The 22,488-nt window shown below is 37.7% G+C and overlaps 1 protein-coding gene across 1 annotated transcript; it reads left to right on the forward strand.

Moving 5' to 3' along the window:
• The first annotated feature begins 3,798 nt into the window (after positions 1 to 3,798).
• Positions 3,799 to 20,398, forward strand: LOC129262709 (pyrroline-5-carboxylate reductase 3-like). Its single transcript, XM_054900764.2, has 6 exons — positions 3,799 to 4,257; positions 11,055 to 11,119; positions 14,348 to 14,521; positions 14,929 to 15,141; positions 16,588 to 16,680; positions 17,257 to 20,398. The coding sequence occupies exons 1-6, from the start codon at positions 4,176 to 4,178 to the stop codon at positions 17,437 to 17,439; spliced, it is 810 nt and encodes a 269-aa protein (XP_054756739.2). The 5' UTR covers positions 3,799 to 4,175; the 3' UTR covers positions 17,440 to 20,398.
• The last annotated feature ends 2,090 nt before the right edge of the window (positions 20,399 to 22,488 follow it).

Below are 22,488 nucleotides of genomic sequence, written 5' to 3' on the forward strand. Positions count from 1 at the left end.
ACATTTTTAAGGACAGTGCCATTAAACGGATGTATCTCACTGGTCAAATAATGCGAGCGCGAAGCGCGAGCTCAAAATTTTTGATATTCAGACCTAAAAAGGGACATTCTAATCAAATTTTTAATCATGATACGTACCTGCCTTGCTAAACAATGCGAGCGCGAAGCGCGAGCTGATATTTTTGTATATATTGAGCATTTGAGCCCAAAGAGGGAGATTTTAAGGACTATATTTTAGGAATCCGTATACATATTTCACCATAGTCATCCGATGCGAGTGCCAAGCGCTTGCTGATTTTGTTAGAATTACATTTAAACACATATGAAGCACTTGTAGTCATTTTAATCATGATTATTAACATACGCATCTCACTAATTAAATATTGCGAGCGCAATGTGCGAGCTGAAAATTTAGGAAATTCAGACCTGAAGAGGGGCATTTTAAGGCTTGTTTGTAGGAATTCACGAAGATCATACGTATTTCACTAACCAAATGATGCGAGCGTGAAGCGCGAGCTGAAAATGTCAGAAAAGGGGACATTTTAAGAACTGAAGCCAAGACATATCTCACCAATCCACTAATGCGAACATAAGCACGGACAGGAAATATTTTATATTACGACCTTAAAATGGGGCAATCACTTTAAGTAGTCATGAAAAAGAAGCATACTATTTTACATGAAACAATAATAACTAGAAGTGCGACGAAATATATTTGGTATATATTGACTTGAAAACGGGAGGTTTTAGTACAACATGATTATATATCTTGTTAAACAGACAGTGCGCGCACCAGGAACAATGAAGACATAGGCCATGAGCAAATTATGTTTCATAAAGTTATGAAAAAATGTTTCTATGTAATATAACATAACATAATTATAATATAATATAACATTATAATGAACAATTATTTTTTCTTTCCCACTACGTTTCTCTTCCTCTCTCCTTTTCCTCGTTTTTTTGTCAGCTAATTGGGGGGGGGGGGCAAGTGCCCCTCCCCCCCCCCCCATAGTTATGCCACTGAAGACTTGTAATCATGGAAACTTTGCCCCCAGCCTGTTTTAGGTAACATAAAAACCTTAATTTCTTGCTCAGCCCTTTTACCATAATTGTCATAATGACAAGATTGCAATAGTAATAACTTGTTTATGAAATGGGCCCCAGGAGTGATACTAACATTATTTCTTAATCTTCTGATCACCTTTATTATCATTTAGCTATGCATGATTTTTATTTCAAAATACAATATTTTTGGTCTTACAACCCTAAGTATGTCACTAAAAGAAGACCTATTCTAATATTGAATAGGCTTTTAAACTGGAAAATAATATTCATTTTCATGAAAACTACTAAGAACTAGTAGAAGTACAAAATATCATTAAAAGGTGATACATTTGCCAGTTGGAAAAATATTTCTTACTTGTATTTTGTGTGAAATTTTGTACCAAAACTTCTATACTTCAATGTCATTGCCCGGTGATGCAGGGGCCGTGGAAGCCCCCCACTTTTTTCCAAAACCATGTACAAAAACGTAAAATTGACCATACGATTGTGATTTTTTGCATGGTCAGCCCCCAACTTTGATAACCGTTCCGAGGCCCCTGTGATGAACCTGAACTTGTACCGCACTCTTTTCTACAGATGTGTAGTTTAAGTAACATTCAATGCTTTATTAATATTTCAAATTAATTCATTTTTAATGTGCTATTGCAATGAAGTAAATACTTTTTATTAACTTGGCCTTCATATCTCTTCTTGGCACTTATGTTGCGATACCAGTACTTAAACAGCTTGGGAAGTGGGAAACCTGCATGGTAAAAAGAGAAAAGAACAAAATAAGCTGTAAATTATTCTTACTCATCTAGTCCAGTTTATTAAAAAAAAGATGTAAACTCTATTTTATACTCTTCAGTGATAAAACAAGCTTAGCACATGCAGTCACTTTCATCCCACATCCAGATAAATTCATATATCAATATAACTATCTACAGTATGTTTTGAAAATAAAGAGTGCAAATTAATTCAAATATTTATCAGAATTTTGTAATAACTATTAATATTTTGTTTTTTTTATGCGAATGCATGTATAGACAGGATGCAGTATGCAGTGTTAAAATGGAAATACTGGTGAATCTGAATTCAAACAGATATCGCATCATGTTTCAGCACAATTGGCCATAGCCCACCCCCTCCCAAAAAGGGGGGAATATTTTTTTTTTTTTTTTTTTTTTTTGGGGGGGGGGGGTGATGAGCTTAGATACAGCCTGTATATTATCAAAACAGTAAGCATACCTTGCAATTTTTCCATTCAGATATCCTGTTCCTCATTAGATTGTAATTATAGCTGATCGGCATGGTTCTCAATTTTGTACTTCTGACTAGGTGTGAACTGCTAAGAACTTGGTCCAATTGGATCTGCAATTGACAATTTAAATTTGAGAGTTTTAGAGATAAAGAAAATTACTCTTCTTAATCAATATTTTTGAAATTTCCAGCTGTCCATATCCCAGGTCTATGTATGAATATTCCAAACTTGAACAAAAAAGTTATCTGGACCCGAAACTTTATTCTCTATCGCATAGAGGCATAGGCCTACCTCACTATTTATAAAAGTAAAATGATTCCAACCACATATTTCTACAGCTGTATAATATAGCTGAATCTGGTCTATGCTGGGCCTGTATAACTTAAGAATCACATCACATTTGAATGAAGTAAACACTAAGAACGTTTTCAAATTACCATCCCAGGCCAGGCCCAGGGTATCCTGTTCAAATAGACTTGATTTAGGTCTAGGGTAGGCTACGCCATTTCATTCAAATCTAAGACTAAGTGTAACACTTAATAACACTAATAACAGACACTAATGCTAAGTCAATCGTATTTCAACACTGATTATTCTGAAGTAAAACGTTCCTGAATAAAAGAAACTGCTGAGAATTATACTTATTCATATGAAGATGAAATAGCGGGGACGGACTAGGCCTAAACTTCAACTTTCAAGCTTGAAGTTTGGGCCTAGTCCGTCCCCGCTATTTTCATACCCCATAACTACATCGACAATCTCGCAAGCCGGCTAGCACCGGCGATATCAAAGGCCGGATCCAGCTCTGAATAGGCCTAAAATCGACAGTTTTTCGTTACTAAAAAACAGGAGGTCGGAAACAAGTCCACATCTACCCCTGATAATTGTCTAATCACAATAAAACTGAAATACAGGTTTACTTTGGACCTACATGAAGCATTCCGATGAATGTCTAGATCTACGACAAACTATAGACCCCTAGATATAATATTTTTTGAAACTCAATGATCACACTTATTTGGAAGTCAGGCAAAAGAAATATTGAAATTGAGGTTTACATACCGGTAGTACCGGTACGTAATACAGGATGAGCCCCGAACCCCGGCAAACACATTAGTGAGATCAAAACATGAAAATGAGCGTAACTTACTTTTATTCCTATGGAATGTCATTAGAATAGTACTGATGTTCCCTCCAAGATTTTCTGCTCCAATGAAGTTCACTCAGAAACCATGATTTCGAACATCAATTCTATAAACAGATAACTAGTCTAGGTATTTCGTTTCAGAAACTTCAAATTCGCAGAGTCCAAAAGAACGACACTTCGCACAGATATCGTAGGGAATTGTGGGACGGGAAAAAATGTTTAATGCATGAGTACATGAATAAAACATTAGCGTTTAAGCCAATCATACAAGTGCATTATGCGTATTTTGACGTCATTCTCATGAATAAAACATTGACCCTCCAAAATCAACCTTCAAATTGTCCGCCGGCAGCCATGTTGGCTATGTACAAAACCTATGGGAAATAAAAACGCGCGGAAAGAGTTCCCTCTCTAGCTCCCTTCGGGAGCGCGCTTACGTATACGTAAGATCGTATCTCTGTGACTCGAGAAAGTATCTGCATGTTTGACACGCCCCCTTGCCGGCCAACCACGTGTGCACAGTATGCGACTATGCAAGTCGGGCGCACGACGGGCGATCGCCAAGCCCATCAAGTCTGGGGCCGGCGCCGCCAGAGCCGGGGCGGGGGACACAAGGCTTGTAAAGTATGTTGACACATGACTAGCTGCTGATGAGCTGAGCTGAACTCCGAGAAAGGACACGACGACGTTGACAAGACAGCTAATTCGACACAACTTTACCATGGCGTTAGCAAATCTCAAGATCGGTTTCATTGGGGCTGGATCGATGGCGCAAGGAATGATCGAAGGATGGATTCGTGCAAGTGAGTATTCAGTATAGCTTTATTATAGGCCCTAGACCTAGTCTAGACTCAAATTTCCGGATCAAATTTCAACAACAACTAGACAAAAAAAACTTTAAAAGCTTCGGTCTCTTTTATTTTTTATGTTGGTTGTTCCGCTGAACTCCGTTGGGTCCATTCACCAAATACAGAGAAATTTTTAAAAAAATGTTAAAAAACTCCTCGAAATAGACGGTTGCCACCTGTCTAAACAACAATCAGCATGCAGCATTGGCATTGCGATTGCCATTGGCATTGGCAAACATACTGGGTGATTTCAAGTACGGTGTTGAAATCTGGTGTTGGTGTTGTGACAACACCAACACCAGCCACAACACCGTACTTGAAATCAGGCTGGTGTTGGGATTGACCTCGGAAAATATGACGTATTTCCGGCAGTTTGTGTTGAATGCTGGTGTTGAATGTCGTCTGCTGAACCCAGCACAGCGGCTGGTGTTGACGATCTACGTGCAATTTCCCCATTCACCAACACCAACCCCCAGGGATTGGGAAAATCATGATTTCAAGTTCGGTGTTGGTGTTGGTGTTGGCAATCTCAAGCTCGAGAACAGGCGGCGAACACGATAAAACATCCCCGTAAAATTAGCTTTTACAGTTAAGATGAGTACAAATCATTTAAGCTGTTTATATTTTGATGAAGAATAATGCTCACTCTTTCGAATTCTTGAATTAATTAAAACATTGGTATTCTGTACGATGAGAATTTAATGCATTTCTCTCCGATTTCATTTTCGTCGTCGAGACTTCTCGCGTGAAGTTGAGAAGATTTAGCAGCGCAGGAGCGTGACGTCATGTGCTATCGATAACGCAATCGGTATCATTCCTCTGAACCCAGCTCGGTGTTGGAGCTTGGTTCAGCGGCCTTTTTACGCTCTCAACACCAACACCGAACTTGAAATCACACACTGAGTGAAATGGTACTGCGGCAACTGGGAAACTCCGGACGGCCGGGCCAATTTAAAATAATGCTAAGACCTAATCATCAAACTTTTTTGAGCTGCATGGAATGGGGGATAGGCCAGTTTGCATATGTTGTGGGTCGACGCACACGTTAGTGCATTCATTTGTTTATTTATCCAGGCAGAGATGTAGTCAAGGCAAGGAGTCTAGAGGCCACCAAAGAAGTTGTACATACTCAAGCCAAGATAAGCAAAATTTGACCTTGAGGTTGGCCTCTACTCACTGGTTTGTTATAATGAAAGGGTTCATGGTGATGACAACACAATTCAATTATTGTATTGTCATGTTCAATGATTGAAAACACAAAAATTGTCCTCGGACTCTTCTTAACAAAAAGTGCATTGAAACAGAAAATAATCACAAACTAGTATAAATACCTCAAAATAATACATACATGTAATATAAGTATATCAATAAATAAATATACCCTGTCTACATGCTTTAGCACCCACAACACGACACCAACCACTGACCCACTGTATGAAACAAAGTGTCACCCACAGTGGAACAATGTAGTCTAAGGTGGGTACTCGAGCATGCAGATAGGTACCGGGAGCTATTACGTGGATACATGAATAAATTAAGACACCAGGGCTGGGGTGCTTGGTTTCTTTTAATATTTGACGTCATCCAAAAACAACATTGCTTTGTAACTTTTGAAAATGCGCTTCATATTAGAAGTAATTAAAGGACAAGTCCACCCCAACAAAAACTTGATTTGAATAAAAAGAGAAAAATCCAACAAGCATAACGCTGAAAATTTCATCAAAATCGGATGTAAAATAAGAAAGTTATGACATTTTAAAGTTTCCCTTCATTTCACAAGACAGTTATATGCACATCTCGGTCGGTATGCATAATGAGGGAACTGATGACATCACTCACTATTTCTTTTGTATTTTATTATATGAAATATTTTGATTTTCTCGTCATTGTCATGTGAAATGAAGTTTCATTCCTCCCTGAATACGTGGAATTCCATTATTTTAACATTTTGTGGTTCAGGCAAGGAGGTCCTAATTGTCAAATTCGTTAAAATTGAAATATTGTATAATTCAAACAATAAAAAACAAAAGAAATAGTGATTGAGTGACATCATCGACTCTCATTTGGATGTAACTGACTCGTTCATATAACTATTTTGTGAAAAATAAGCGAAACTTTGAAATGTCATAACTTTCTTATTTTACATCCGATTTTGATGAAATTTTCAGCATTGTGCTTGTCTGATTTTTCTCCATTGATTCAAATCAACATTTTTCTGGGGTGGACTTGACCTTTAATGTTATTAACAGTATATGGTAATTACAAAATCTATAGAATCTATACAATCACACAGTTAAAAGAATCATTACATAATACACTGTTGCTATCAAAATCAAGAGCAACAGAATCCATGGTGGCTGAAGAATGGATGTTGCACAAATCATGACATAAATACACTTTGTCTCTTCCTTTAGTACTAAGCAAGAGGACAAATAAATATGATAAATTCCTTTCATCATTTATTCTTGTTAATTTCAGCCCATTCTTATAATAGTAAAAAACTCAATGATATATTAGATAGGCTTATATGTGATAGTAATGAAATCAGTACACTTCCTAGACTACTCACTGGTCAGTACAACGCTAATTAATTATTCCCAAGATTTTTCCTTCAGTATACTAAAGCTAAAGCCGGGGTAATAATAATGATAAACAATGCACCTCGGAATAGATTATTTCTAGATTGATGGCGCTATATAAATGCCTATTATTATTATACAATATGTGTGATCGGATGTCCTTGCAGAAGTCCTATAACGTAGATGTGGGGGCGTCGTGGTTGTCACGTGAGAAGTGACTTTTTTAAATTATTTATCTACCGCTGCTTGACGCCAAATAAGGAATACGTAAAACTGAGGATTACAGTTAGTAAAAGATTTAATCAAAGCTCTTAAATCATTCTGTGGTCTCCTTTTATTTCTTTTACAATGATTCACATGAAAATATACATGGATATGGATAACAAAACATAACTGAACTTAATGATAATAGTTGATGTGAGCCCCCATCATCTCATCTGGCCTGACATGCCCCACTTGGCCCTGGTGGTCGGTCCAGTTCCTGGCCTCCGCAGCTTGCGATGTCTCTTCCACTCTGCCTCCGCAGACTGTTGCCCCTCGATGAGTAGTCCCCAGATCAGAGATGTGGCTTCAATGAATTAGTGGACGAGATCGAGCCCCCAATAATGACATGAGTGTTGACGAATCATGTCGGTGGAGAACTGGCGGCAGCTGGGGTCGTTATCTCGTCACCCACGTAGTCCCTCAGTTCTAACTTCGACTGCCTAGAGTAACATCTGTAGTCTATTCTAGCTTGGTGGTTCTTTCTGAATCACTGAAATTAACCTCCTAATATACCCTACCGTTACTAGGACTAACTAAAATTTCTATAAAGTAATTCAAAGAATTTGAGTGCATAAAGCAATACATTCTTTATAACAAAAGACTTCCTGTGCATCTGTACACCTATATTCATCAATGCTAAAGCACAGTATTAACTATTTATGACACCTGTATGAAAATGCTTACATAATACAAAATATTTCTAACACTTGAACAAAATATGGCATCCACCTAATCTTGTACTCTAAGGGGGGGGGGGTATCAAACGTTGCCAACGCTTGCTTTTGAAATATTCAAAACATATGTACATTTTTACCTAGGTTTAAATATTCACAACACATGAACTATCTTTATAAACTCAGAACATGAGTCTAATCAAAGGAATTAAATTAAATAAATTTCTTCCCTGACAGTGGTCTAGTGGTTATGACTCGTCTTTCAATCAGAGGGACGTGGGTTCGAATCCCAGCCATGGCATGTTTTCCTTCAGCAAGAAATTTATTCACATTGTGTTGCACTCGACTCAGGTGAGGTGCATGGGTACCCGGCAGGATTCATTCCTTGAATGCTTTAGCGCCTATATGGCGGCTCAGCTACAGCCGTGGTAATAATATGATACTATGCAATTATAGTAGCTGCGTTATACAAATGGAGCATATTGTTATTATTATTATTACAAATGTACACAAATATGAGCAATATACATAAATATGAGAACAAAATAAAGTTTGTTTGCACTGATTTTTAATTATTCATTTAAGGTTACACAAGAAATACACAATTAAATTGAAATCATAGCAAATTATTTTGTTCACATTACAGCAATCAATAAAGTTGTAAATATAACAAAGCAATCAAAGTCTTCTATTAAACTCTAGTAACATATGAACTTGTATTACTATCAGGTCAGCTTTTCTGGCCTTCCAAATCTCATTCCTAAAGTTGAGAAACTGAAGTGAGTTCAAGTGACCATGGACATTCAACAAATCTTCTCCTCAACAAAGCGCAAAGAATTAACTGACGCTCTTCAAGCAGATCGTTAATCACGCTTTACATAATGAGTACTGGTATATATAAATCAATTTAGACCCTATTTACAAACGGGCCCGTTTCATTGAGTCGGCCTCACGTCGGCATCAAGCCGCCAAAAAAAAAATCAAAAGTGTGTTTACACATAGCAGAAAGTCAGCTTGACGCCGCCTTCAAGGCGGCCCGACAACCCCCTTGTACACATACGGTACTGGCGCCTGCGGCAGGGCCTGTCTGCGGAGAGACTTTCATGAGTTTGACGTTGGGGCACGCCTCATCAGTTCATATCAACAATGATTATTTCTTTTTGCGCGGTGTTCAATTTCAAATTCGGTGATTTTCATTAGATCTACTTCATCTTCCTCTTCCTGGTTTTCTCCCTCCTCCTGGTTTTCTCCCTCCGCTGCTTTCAGAGATCAGCCCTACGAAGGCAATAGCATCCAATGTTAATAATCATCCAAGGGTTAAGACAGGACAAGTCGATTATCATTGTAAAGACGTGGTTCTTGTAGTTTAATCGTGGCTATATGCACGTTCTTAGCATGTATCACTAGATTTCAATCGACACATGAAGTTTATAGATAAAAAATAAGGTCTTAAGGAGCAGGCAGTCTTTGATAGAAACTGGTGGATCAGATACAGGAGGAAGAAGCACAACACAAGTGAACAGAGTAGGGTTTGCTGCGTTATAAGAAGAGATCACATCTGGGCAGTCTTTCAGAGATTCCTTGAGTAAGGAGATTATAACTCAAAGTGAATCGAGTTGGAATGGGGACATGTGTCTGTAAAGTGTTCTAGTGTTTCGTCTGCACTATGACAGTGCTGGCAAGTTGAGTCAGTGGTCTTTGCAATCTTGTTAAGTCTAGTTTGAAGAAGGTAGGTGGAAGAAAGAAGCTGTGCTCTCACTGTCAGGGCCTTTCTTATCAAGGAGGATGGAGGGTTTCTTGGGTAGTGGTCCTTGACATCCATAGGTAGATTACCTACCCAGACTGAAAGACTGGATTTCAAAAGGATGGTTTGCTCTAAATCCTTATCAACATTTCTCCTCACTGCTATGTTGATGATGCGCTTCCACTTGTTGTATTGTGGTGGATCTGTAATTAGATCTACAAGTGGCGGGAGATGATATTTGGACAGAGTGTCAGCAAACATCCGGATGGTTGGAGTTGATTACTCCGAGGCATGAAGGAAGATTCTAAACTCAAACCGACAGCGATCAATTGATAGAACTAACCCAAGGAGGAGGAGTCTGTCCAGTTCAATCTGAGCAGACACTGGAATCAAGTCTGTGAGAAGATAGACAATTTCATCGGCTGCAGTGATTGGTACTCCTAAGATCCATATCATCATGAAGTTTGATGATGTCTAGAAGCTCATTAAACCAAATCACTCCAGGACTCAATTGAAGCAAAATCGATCACAAAACAAACAAAATAATTTTGATTATTTGTACGGGAAGTTTGTTTTCGATGTTCAAATTCCTGGCGAAAATACAACTTACAAGCAGATACTGAGGTCAATGCAATTTAAAGCGACGTATCCCAACTATTGCGCAAGCCAATGATCATGTGACTTCCGAAAGCCGCCATTAGTCCACTTTGTGTTTACACATACGAGAAGGCGGCGTCACGCCGCCTCAAAGGCGACCTCAAACCACCTCCAGAGGTGGACCGAAATCAGGTTGACTTCAAGGCATCTTCAGTCCTCTTGTGTGTATACACATACGTTCAAGGTGGCGTGAGGGTCAATACTTCTACATCTCAGATTCAAACTTCTTCTGCAGGCATCTTCTCTAGTGTCACGAACGCCCCTGCTAGCGCCAGTATAATGAGTCACTGGACACTCTCCCTGGCTCAAAACATGAGAAGTGCACTGGTGCACATTCGAGTGCAAAACAATCCATACAGGGGGTTCCTGTATTAAGTAAACCCATGAAAAGGCAAGAGATAAGTGGCCAATGACCAAATGGGGGAAACAGAGTTTTTAAACAATCGACCAATAACAGAGAGGGAAAAAAATAGAAAAGAGTACTAGTCTAAGGCCAAAAAGGGCATTATAAGTAGTGGACTATAAAACATAGATATTGAAGTTATGCAAAATAGACATATATTTTGTATACAACAATTTAAAAACAAAATGTAAATAAATGAGAATTAAGTATTTTAAAAACAGCCTCATTTTAAAATAGATTTGGAGCTACAGTGCAAAAAATTCAACTTACAACGTAAACTAAGATGTTGTCCTGTCCATATTGTTTCAGGTTAATGACTGTTGTAATATCTGTTTAGATGTGAAACAAACCGGAATGCGAGCAGGGAATTAATTAAGTGGGAGGATATCAATCATTTATGTTAATTTTGTGTTTCTTGTCTTCCCTTTTAGATGTTGTAAAACCAAGCCAGTTGATGGCCAGTGCTCCAAGCGACAGAAACCTCTCCAAATTGAGGGTAAGCTCTCCCTCCCGAACAAATGCTTGACAAAAAAATCATGAAAACAAATAGGGCAATTCCATGAAATATGTATGTCCGACCCCCTATGTGTGGGACCTTCATGAACTTTTCTGTCTCTGATTTGTTGTTCTGTTGACAGTCTGTAATGTTCTCAAAGGACCATGACTTGGTCAGCTTATAAAGTGAAGTAAGACTTGATAAAAATGGGGGTCGGACATACAAAAAGGTAGATCATTTTATGGAATTGTCCAATAGACCCTCTACAGTGTGTATCAATAAAAATTTTACACTTTGAAACAGTCCTGGGAATGAAAAAATATGGTGATAATTTTTTCACATATATTCTTGGGTTTGGGTCTCATCTATCAAATTAGAGCAAACAATTTGACATAATGTTTTACTTGAGTGAACACTCCATTTTTGTAAAGCTCGCAGAAATTGGTTTGCGCAGAAATGTTCATTTTGACGCTGTGTCAAGGAAAAAAAATTGAAAACAAAATGGCCATGTGGTACATTTCCCATACATTTCCTTTGTATTTTTAGCGAATTGAAATAAAACAGATATATTTTCATATTCTTAAACAACTTTTCAATCCAAATAAACATTTTAACCCGAGGTAAGCACAACCTTTTCTCTTTTTTTGTGCCAGTTGGATCTAGGGACACAACTGAATGTTTATTTCAGACATCTCCAGCATTCTTTCACTAAATTTTTATCATTTGAAGTGGGACCACATTTCATATTTCATTTGATATTTGTTTCTCCGTACTTTTCCCAAGCTTGAAAATGATTAATAAACCTATAATTAAGCCTAAGCCATTTCATGTGAATCACAGTTCCATGTAAAGCAAATATCATCACGATGGCCTTGGTGTGTGGCGAGGGGGAGGGGCACAATGGCGCTCTGTGAAGTGTTTTGGGCAAGCAAACAAGCTAAAAAGGCAAAAGATACCTTCACATCAATCTTCCTTGCTAAAGTCCATGCATTCTTCATGATTAAAGGACAAGTCCACCCCAACAAAAACTTGATTTGAATAAAAAAAGAAAAATTCAACAAGCATAACACTGAAAATTTCATCAAAATCGGATGTAAAATAAGAAAGTTATGACATTTCAAAGTTTCGCTTATTTTTAACAAAATAGTTTTATGAACGAGCCAGTTACATCCAAATGAGAGAGTCGATGACATCACTCACTCACTATTTCTTTTGTATTTTATTATATGAAATATGAAATATTTTGATTTTCTTGTCATTGTCATGTGAAATGAAGTTTCATTCCTCCCTGAACACGTGGAATTCCATTATTTTAACATTTTGTGCTTCAGGCAAGGAGGTCCTAATCATCAAATTCGTAAAAATTGAAATATTGTATAATTCAAACAATAAAAAACAAAAGAAATAGTGAGTGAGTGACGTCATCGACTCTCTCATTTGGATGTAACTGGCTCGTTCATATGACTATTTTGTTAAAAATAAGCGAAACTTTGAAATGTCATAACTTTCTTATTTTACATCCGATTTTGATGAAATTTTCAGCATTGTGCGTGTCTGATTTTTCTCTATTGATTCAAATCAACATTTTTCTGAGGTGGACTTGACCTTTAATGTATACTTTTATTCACATAACTAATTTCAAGCTCTGCGCAAAGCATTTTTCACGAACCTTTCAAAAGTATGTGGTGCTCACTCAAGCGGAAATATTTTCCGACAGTTAAACAATCATTTGCTCAAAGAGATCTGTACCAATGTTTGAATGTGGAAAAAGCTTCAGGATATTACAAATATATAATTTAACAGCATTATTTCTAAGTGTTAAAGGACAAGTCCACCCCAACAAAATGTTGATTTGAATAAAAAGAGAAAAATCCAACTAGCGTTACAATGAAAATTTCATCAAAATCGGATGGAAAATAAGAAAGTTATGACATTTTTAAGTTTCGCTTAATTTCACATAATAGTTATATGCACATCGCAGTCGGTATCACTCACTCACTTTTTCTTTTGTATTTTATTATATGAAATATGATATATTCTAATTTTCTCCTCATTGTCCTGTGAAACAAAGTTTTATTTCTCCCTGAACATGTGGAATTACCATTGTTTAACATATGGTTCAGTCAAATTGGTCCTTATTGTCAAATCTGTAAAAATTGAAATATTGTATTATTCAAACAATAAAAAACAAAAGAAATTGTGAGTGACGGACATCATCGATTCTCTCATTTGCATGTGACTAAATTGTGCATATAACTATTTTGAGAAAAATAAGCGAAACTTTAAAATGTTATAACTTTCTTATTTTACATCCGATTTTGAAGAAATTTTCAACATTATGCTTGTCTGATTTTTCTCTGTTGATTCAAATCAACATTTTTATGAGGTGGACTTGACCTTTAACTTTTTTTTATATGCATTGTAGTTTAATGATGGTAAATGAATTTATGTGATGACCTCAGGCATACCAAGTCTCACGCTTTAGGCGTCAGGCTCCCACCGTTTAGACTCTTTCGTCTTGCTTATCCTTGTCTTTCCCAATATGCACAAACACCTACATGTAACTGCAAGGGGTTCCATGGTCTTTGCTCCGGAGGCAATTGCTTGGATGGAAGCTTGGATGGAATCTCTGCAAGTTAAGCGAAACATAAAATCTAACCTCCAAAACCAAATAAACAATAATCCTTATCTTAACATTATTCTGAATAAAAAACTCTATTACAATAATAATAATAATTGTCTTTTATATAGCACTTTATCAACCTACGACTGCTAAAAGCGCATCACAATTATTATTACCCGGTCACTGGATTCATAGCTTTTATAGCAGCCTGTCAGGCACACACTTGCTAAACCAACCACAATGAGGGTTGTTTCCTACCGGTACCCAATTAGCACCTGGGTGAGAGTGCCAAAGTGTGGATTGACGCCTTGCCAAAGGACGCTAGGCCATGGTGGGATTTCAACACTCGACCCTCATATTACAAGGCGAGTGTCAGAACCGCTACACCACAGCGCTTCCACACTATCCTAATCCTAACAATCTTAACTCTGAAAAAAACCCTCTGCCCTCTGAGATATTAAGGCTGGAGCAAATGTGTCACCAAAGTAGGAACTTAACTTGGTGATAAATCTCCAGAATTCTAAGAATTTGTTTGTTGTCGAAGGCTGGCTTCTGTGATATATGTTTGCTAATTCAGAATTTAATTCCTTCTTTCTTTCCTACAGGAAAGGGGCCTGTCCACAACCCATGACAATGCTGAGTTGGTCAGGTCATGTACAGTTGTTGTCATTGCATGCAAGCCTTATCAGTGCAAGGATGTACTACCCCCTTTACCGTTCGGTCCTCATCACCTTGTGCTGTCGGTCGTAGCCGCCCTGAGCTGCCCCGCCCATGAAGCCGTGAGTGAAACTATTTAATCTTTTACCATTAAAGGAAACCATATCCCAAGGAGGGAATAATCTTACTGGAAAGAGTTAAATGAGAGATGCAATTTCAAAGAAGTTTCATCGAAATCAGTTATGAAATAAGAGAGTTATGGAAGTTTGAAAAGTCTTCTTGTACTTTCAATGGGATCCTCAAATTGGCAACCAAGCCAGTGACTTCTGGGGTTTCTTTTCATGGTTATCTTGAACAATTCTTTCTGTTAATATATTTAAACCATTAAGCTAGGTAGCCTAGCTTAGACGGGTAATAATAGTAGCAGGGCCCGCTGGGAGAACAGTTTTCGGAACCGAAGTGGCTACCCTGGGTAAATATACCATTATTATTATTATTATTATTACCATTTCTTCCCTATCAACTCCAGTTATTGCGTCCAGGAACCCGGTTAGTGCGTACCATGCCCAACGTTGCAATCGCTGTCTGTGAAGGCATCATAGGAGTGGTCAGGGGCTCCCATGCAACGGACGAAGACATGGCAATCGTGGATAAACTCGTACAACCTATAGCCTTCTACGAAGTGATGTCTGATCCTCAGCTCGATCTTATGTCTTCTGCAGTTTGTACTGGAGTAGCTTGGGTAAGCAACATTGCGGGTGGTTTCAGTGGTGGATCCAGGATTTCAAAATAGAGGGGAATTCTAAGAGCAAATTTGAAAAAAGGGCCTTCCTTTTACAAGGATTATTCTTAAAATATAAAGGGGACATGCGCCCCTTGTGCCCCTGCCTGGCTCTGATACCTGGTGCTGACCTTGATTGTGTAGCCGAGTGACATCTTTATATGAATTATTTTGGCTTTCTTGCTGTCTCTATCTTTGAATTATTATTTTTCTTTGAAAGTATCTTTAACTGAAAGTTGATGAAATAGATAAAATGAAAACGAAAAATATACAGAACTGCTCTGATCTTTACAATGGTTGTTGTGAACTTGTAATCACAAAAGTTGTGTGCATTCCTTTGTTGGCACCTATCTTTGGCAGGCGCAATATTTTGACAAAACGAGTCCCAGACAAAATGTTCTATCTCATCACTGCCATGTTTGCATCCCAGTCCCCCAATCTATAATACATTGTATATCGGTTTGGAAATGAGAATAGAAGAATATTGGACTCGTGTACAGATCAATTGAACTATTGCTAGACTTCTTTCAAGATCCAGGATGTGGATCAAAACAAAGATCGCAGTTATCAGGTTTCGTGTACTTCAGTGTTCTAAACATCACATTCTATATTCTTCGGTGACATGTACGAGAATCCTTTCCTGTCGGAATTGGAATCTGTGTGTATGTACTTAAAAACAGCATCACTGAAGTTATGACCATTCTGGGGGTAAAGTTGGGCACCTATAATAATGATAGTGATTAATAATTTGTATAGTGCTTATCACAAAACATAAGTGTTGAACGAAATTAGGAGGAAAGAGAAAATTTCAGCCCAAAATTAACCTTTATCCTTAGTATGGGAGGGATGAACACGACCTAGTGGACAAAGAGTTCCTCAGAAAAAGGGATAGAATTAGAAAAGAGGATAGGGAGGTAAAGGGAGCTTATCTCCTCACTCTGGTGGAGAACCATCCATCACCTGATGATGATGGTGAGGATGATGATGATGATGGTGGTGGTGGTGGTGGTGATGATGATGATGATGATGATGATGATGATGGTGGTGGTGGTGGTGATGATGATGATGATGATGATGATGATGATGATGATGATGATGATGGTGGTGGTGGTGGTGGTGGTGGTGATGATGATGATGATGATGATGATGATGGTGGTGATGATGGTGATGAAGATGGTGGTGATGATGATGATATAATAGTGATGATGATGACGACGATGATGATGATGATGATAGTGATGATGACGATAGTTATAATAGTGATGATGACGATGATGATGGTGACGACGACGACGGCAATGATTGTTTTTGTTGTTCTTTTTAACTATATGATCTCATATTACCAAATAGAAACCTAGCACAATTCTGTAAAAAAAATAACCATATACACACTCTTTCTTTGACCAGGCTGCCATGGTAATGGAAGGTCTCGCTGATGGAGCGGTCATGGTGGGACTCCCTCGCTCTTTAGCCTTAAAAACAGCCGCCATCACATTAATGGTAAGTCTAGTGAAAATCTAGTGGTTCTATTCATAATCGTGTTTTTTTTGTTCTATCATTCATGATTGATTCTATAAAATTCCTTATCCTCAGCCTTGCATTATCTTGAGCCAAAGTCAACAACATTACCCAAACCCTAAACCTACGATGGGATAATCTTGTGGTTGGGATCTATTTTTCTGCATTTGTTCATTTTGAATTATCCTTTGTATTAAACCCAGCTTATTTTAGTAGTAACTGAATGCTTTTTCTTCCAACTATCTTACTGAACAGAGGGGGGGGGGGGGGTGGCAGCTAATGTACCACACCCTCCACTTTCTCCACCCCCCCCCCTCTTGTTCTTCTTACATGCCACTTAACCTTTCTGAACATGTAACTTTGGATGGTTAAACAGCCCATTGTTAAAAGTTTTTTTTTTTCAGATTCCATCTCCAAATTAAGACAAAAAATATGCTTTCCTGAAGTTTCCATATGTAGAAAAAAAAGTTAGAAAAGGTTAGAATTTTTTTTTTATAAATCTCTGCTCATTCACATTCTGGTATCATGAACCATCCAAATTTTTTCCCTCTCATACAGGGTACCGGCAAGTTGCACATGGAGACTGGCAAACACCCCGGAGAGATCAAGGACTCTGTGTGCTCTCCGGGTGGATCTACCATCAGGGGTGTGCACGCTTTGGAGAAGAGCGGCGTGAGGGCAGCCATGATGAATGCGGTTGAGGCAGCCACCGAGCAAATCAAAAACATGTCCAAGAAGTGAACGGGGGTGTTCCTTCTTTCAGAACAGCGGTGTATTAGCATCTATGGCTCGTAACACAATGCTTAGCATCAAGTTAGCAATCATCGGAGAACATTTTTTTATGATTGATTGCATTGACTACAATTTACAATTAATCATGAAAATCAGGCAAACGGTTAATCACTAACCTTTGTGTTACGGGACCCAAGAGAGAGGCAAAGAGTCTGATATTTGGTTGAATTACAGTTTGGGAAATAGTAAGTAGATCACTTTCCAACTAAGCTTTCCATATGGTAAGGTCTAATGATTATTTCCCCAGCTGTAGGTACTTTGTACTTCGTATTGTTTTTTTTTTCTTTCACAGTTTTGATTTTTGCTCATTTTGTAAAGCGCTGTGATACAATCATTGTGAAGAGCCCTATATAAATACTTATACTGTATTGTACTTGTATATTTTATTATGATAATACCTATAGCCATTTATATAATAATAAAGGAGTATACCAGGCTTTTGAGAAAAAGTAGCAGAGGATGATTAATTGGAGGTTAGACTGGCAATTGCTATTTGAGAGTGTTCGCATAGCGATGAACAGAGAGTTCAAGAGGAGAGAAAATGTATGTGCTCTTCATGACAAAGAGCAACCATGATCTCTGTCGAAAATCGGTGAATCAAAACAGCATTTTAGTCCTTAACTCTGGACAAATGACACATTTGCAGTTTTTTGTCCGCTCCGAAACTGAGGACGAAACTGTCCGCCAATTTTCAACAAAGGCCTTCCTGTTGTTCTTTGTCATTTGATGGGCATTTTCAATACATTTACTGAGTTTTTTAGTCATTCTTATGTCATGGAGCTAAACCAATTTGTTGTGATGTACAGAGGGCAGAGACTAACGCAGACACGACCGACTCAGTTCCAGATAGGGAGCAATCTTTATAAGAGGGGCACATTCCTTTACTGTGATACAAGAGCATGGTGTTCAGTTTCACAATACTAGTGGCACACTTCTGTATATATTGGTCGCTTAAACTCGTACATCACACTCATCATATTTTACCAAAATACTAGTATTGCCATTTCAACGTTGCCAGTTTGAAGATGAATGATTATCACTTATACTTTCAAAAGAAACGCCTGGACTATTTGTTTTATATCCGTTCTTAAAGATAGAACAATGAGTATGGGTAATCTTGCCCTAGTTGGTCATTGTCCCCTTAATGGACCAAATTTGTTCAGCCTCTTTGCCCGACAGAATCTGATCGGTACTGTATCTAATCTATTACATTCCTAGGTTGCCCAGTATAGCAACAGCTGGCTTTCCACTGTGTCCAAATCTTGGTGAGAGCTCCGAATAGTGAAATATGATCTTATATCGAATGAGCACAATTGACCAATATTTAATTTTGTATACTAATGAATATTCATTGTAGAGGTGTAACATCGTCCGTACTCGGAGGCGAACTATTGATTAGTTGGAAATATAGGTTAGAGCGGAAAGACCCTTTCACGGTTGGGCTTTATCCACTCGAGCACCAGAGAAATGTTGCATCTCTCTGTACCTTCTACTGCCACTTCTTCCTGAAACCATCTCTTGAGTTGTCTGGAATTCTTCAATAAAGCTGCCTTTATTGAAGAGCACTTAAAGAATTCTGATAAAGAAGTATTAGGCACTATATAAGCAAGTATAATTATTATTACAAATACATCTATATAATCCATATATTTTTAGTGCAAATGTGAAAACACAAAGTTGTGTTAGCTTTTGTGTCTAATGGTACAAAGTCTTAAGTACAATCCAATCAGTAAAGGAAGTGAGACCTGTCCTAGGGGTCATAAGTGATTTTCATCACCCATGGTGATCCTCAAATTGGCAAACATGCTTCAAAATGGCTCATTTTGTGGACAACTCTCCATTTGTTTTGTACACAATTTTTCAGATTTTCCCCATTATCTTTCAAATTGCATATTGCCTCATTCTGAGCATAACATATGTCATGGGAAAATATGATTCACACCACATATGTCAAGGTCAGGAGGAAATGATGTGAAATATATAAAAATAAAGGGGAAAATTTGTGTACAAAACAAATGGAGGGTTGTCCGCAAAGTCGGCCATTTTGAAGCATTTTTACCAATTTAGGGAACCCCATAGAAAGTACAACAAGACTTTTTAAACGTCCATAACTTGCCTATTTCATAACCGATTTTGATTAAACTTGTTTTAAATTGTTCCTCTCATACTCTTTGCATTAAGATTGCTTCTTTTCTTGGATCTTGGTTTCCTTTAACTGTACAATCTGGATAGGAAATCAGATAGTATATTGGAATTATAAAGAAAGGGAAGTGAAACCTTTTCTAGAGGTCATAGATCACTGTCTTCACCCATATTGACACTGCCCTACTTTAAAGAAAGGAAGTAAGTGACAACATGGGAATTTCCTGTACAAGAGCAAACCATGTGTAAAAAATTTACTGCATTTCAATAGTAATGATAATAATAATGTCATATTTTCCTCAGGGTAGCCACTTCAGTTCCAATAACTATTCTCCCAGCGCACCTTGTTTAATATGATAATGTATCTCATTAACACTATAATCAACAATATATCGTGATGTCTCTTAAAAACATTTTATACGTGGGCCTCCTTGCATCAAATGTTTCTATAATCGTATCTTTACCATGGTAAATGATTGCTCAACAACCAATCGGAATCAAGGATTCCATGGACTTTACCATTGGATGGCAAAGTTACCCTAATGGCAAGGAGATGATTGCATGTCTCTGTGAATGTATATATTGTGATCGGGATCATTTTCTTGAGTGCCAATTGCTTTCATTAGCTAAACTGTACTGGTCAAACCAGATTTATATTGCTATAAAACAAGAATAAGATGAAAAGGTATTGTATTGGAATATCATTCTAACTTTTATAAAGAATAAAAAAAAGGTTACAAGTGTGCAGTGACTGTTATACTTAGTATATTACTGTCATGGGAATATTCATTGATGTTGATGATAAACATAGGTTGAGTTTAATGTCCATCTTCTATGATGTGTAAAATATAAAAGGAGATGGATGCACAAAATTTGTGAATAGATGAATGGATAGATAGATAGATAGATAAAATTTATAAGATCAACTGCAATTAAAGGACAAGTCCACCCCAACAAAAAGGTGATTTGAATAAAAAGAGATAAATCCAACAAGCATAACACTGAAAGTTTCATCAAAATCGGATGTAAAATAAGAAAGTTATGACATTTAAAAGTTTTGCTCAATTTCACAAACCAGTTATATGCACATCCTGGTCGGTATGCAAATGAGGAGACTGATGACGTCATCCACTCACTATTTCTTTTGTAATTGATTATACGAAATATGAAACATTCTAAATTTCTCGTCATTGTCAAGTGAAACAACGATTGATTCCTCTCTAAACGTGTGGAATTAGTATTGTTTAATAGTATGTTTATGTTTCAGTGAAGTTGGTCCTTATTGTCAAATTTGTTAAAAATGAAATATTGTTTAGTTCAAACAATAAAATACAAAAGAAATAGTGAGTGAGGGACATCACCGTCTCTCTCATTTGCTTGTCACTGGGTTGTGCATATCACTGTTTTGTGAAAAATAAACAAAACTTTAAAATGTCATAACTTTCTTCTTTTACATCCGATGTTGATGAAATTTTCAGTGTTATGTTAGTTTAATTTTTCTCTATTTATTCAAATCAACATTTTCTGGGGTGGACTTGACCTTTAAGGCTATATCTTCACTTGCATTCCAGTGGACAAAATTCAACTTTCATTGAGAAAGAGTTATGGGAGAAAGTGAAGCACCCAAAGTAAAAGTGAAATGATAATGGGACCTACGAAACAAATCGGGGGGGGGGGTGAAAGGGTAGACCCATAATGAACCCAGGATTATACTGCCGCATGTCTGCCATTTATACTTGTCGGCTATTTTGTTGAGAAAGTTAGAGCCAGAGGAAGGTGAAAACGAGCAGGTTAGAAGAAAGGAAGGAAGGAGTGAGACGAATGAGAAAATGGAAGAAAGAATAGAAGAAAATAATTCCATGAGGACTACCTCATTCAATGTGTCCGTTATCTACTTCCGTCTTATATTTTGTGAAGAAAGTCGGAGGTTGAGGAAAACTTGAACTTTTGTTCTCATAGCAACACACAAAGAAACTTTTCAACCAACACAGATGAACTTTCATGATCGTATAAAGTCAGAGGTTGAAAAGTGGGTCAGACTAGAGGAAGGAGTGAGACCAGTGAGAGAATGAAAGAGAGAATAGGAGAGAAAATTATTCCATGAGGACCCCCTCAACCCCCTTCCTCCCTTCTCCTCACTATACATTTTGTTCAGAAAGTCAGAGAGGTTAAAAAAAGTGGGTCAGACGAGAGCAGCAAGAAAACGAATGAGAAGGATGGAAGAACGAACAGGAAAAAAAGTGATTCCATTAGGACTCCCTCAAACCCCCTTCCCTTCTCATACATCGTCCATCTTGTCTTTTGTTAAGAAAGTGAGGTTAATAAAAAGTGGGTCAGATGAGAACAGGAAGAAATAGGACTATCGAGAGAATGGAAGAAAGAATAGGAGAGTAAGTGATTACATTAGGACTCCCTCAATTCCCTTCATCTCCCTTCCCCCTCCTTATTCATCTACTTCCATCTTACATTTTGTTAAGAAAGAGAGGTCAATAAAAAGTGGGCCAGACGAGAGCAGGAAGAAATAGGACTATCAAGAGAAAGGAAGAAAGAATTGGAGAGAAAATGTCTTATTAGTCATTCCTTTTTCCCTCCTCCTTCACATCTGTCACACGACTCCATTTTCCCCAGTCACCAATTTTTTGTTGTTAAGAAAGTTGTTAGAAGGAAGAAATAGGACTAGTCAGAGAAAGGCCTGCATCATCCCTCTCTTGCTCAAACTAATGTTTACCTCCTCACACACGTTAGCCTGCAGTCACAGACCCTGATTGAAACTTTTATCAACAAGTGGGTCTTCAACAAAAGACTAGCACAAAACAATACTAGTACTTGCCATTTCAGAGGGGACCTTCTGCACAC

This window comes from Lytechinus pictus, chromosome 1 (assembly GCF_037042905.1).
Source record: "Lytechinus pictus isolate F3 Inbred chromosome 1, Lp3.0, whole genome shotgun sequence".
Taxonomy (NCBI): Eukaryota; Metazoa; Echinodermata; class Echinoidea; order Temnopleuroida; family Toxopneustidae; genus Lytechinus; species Lytechinus pictus.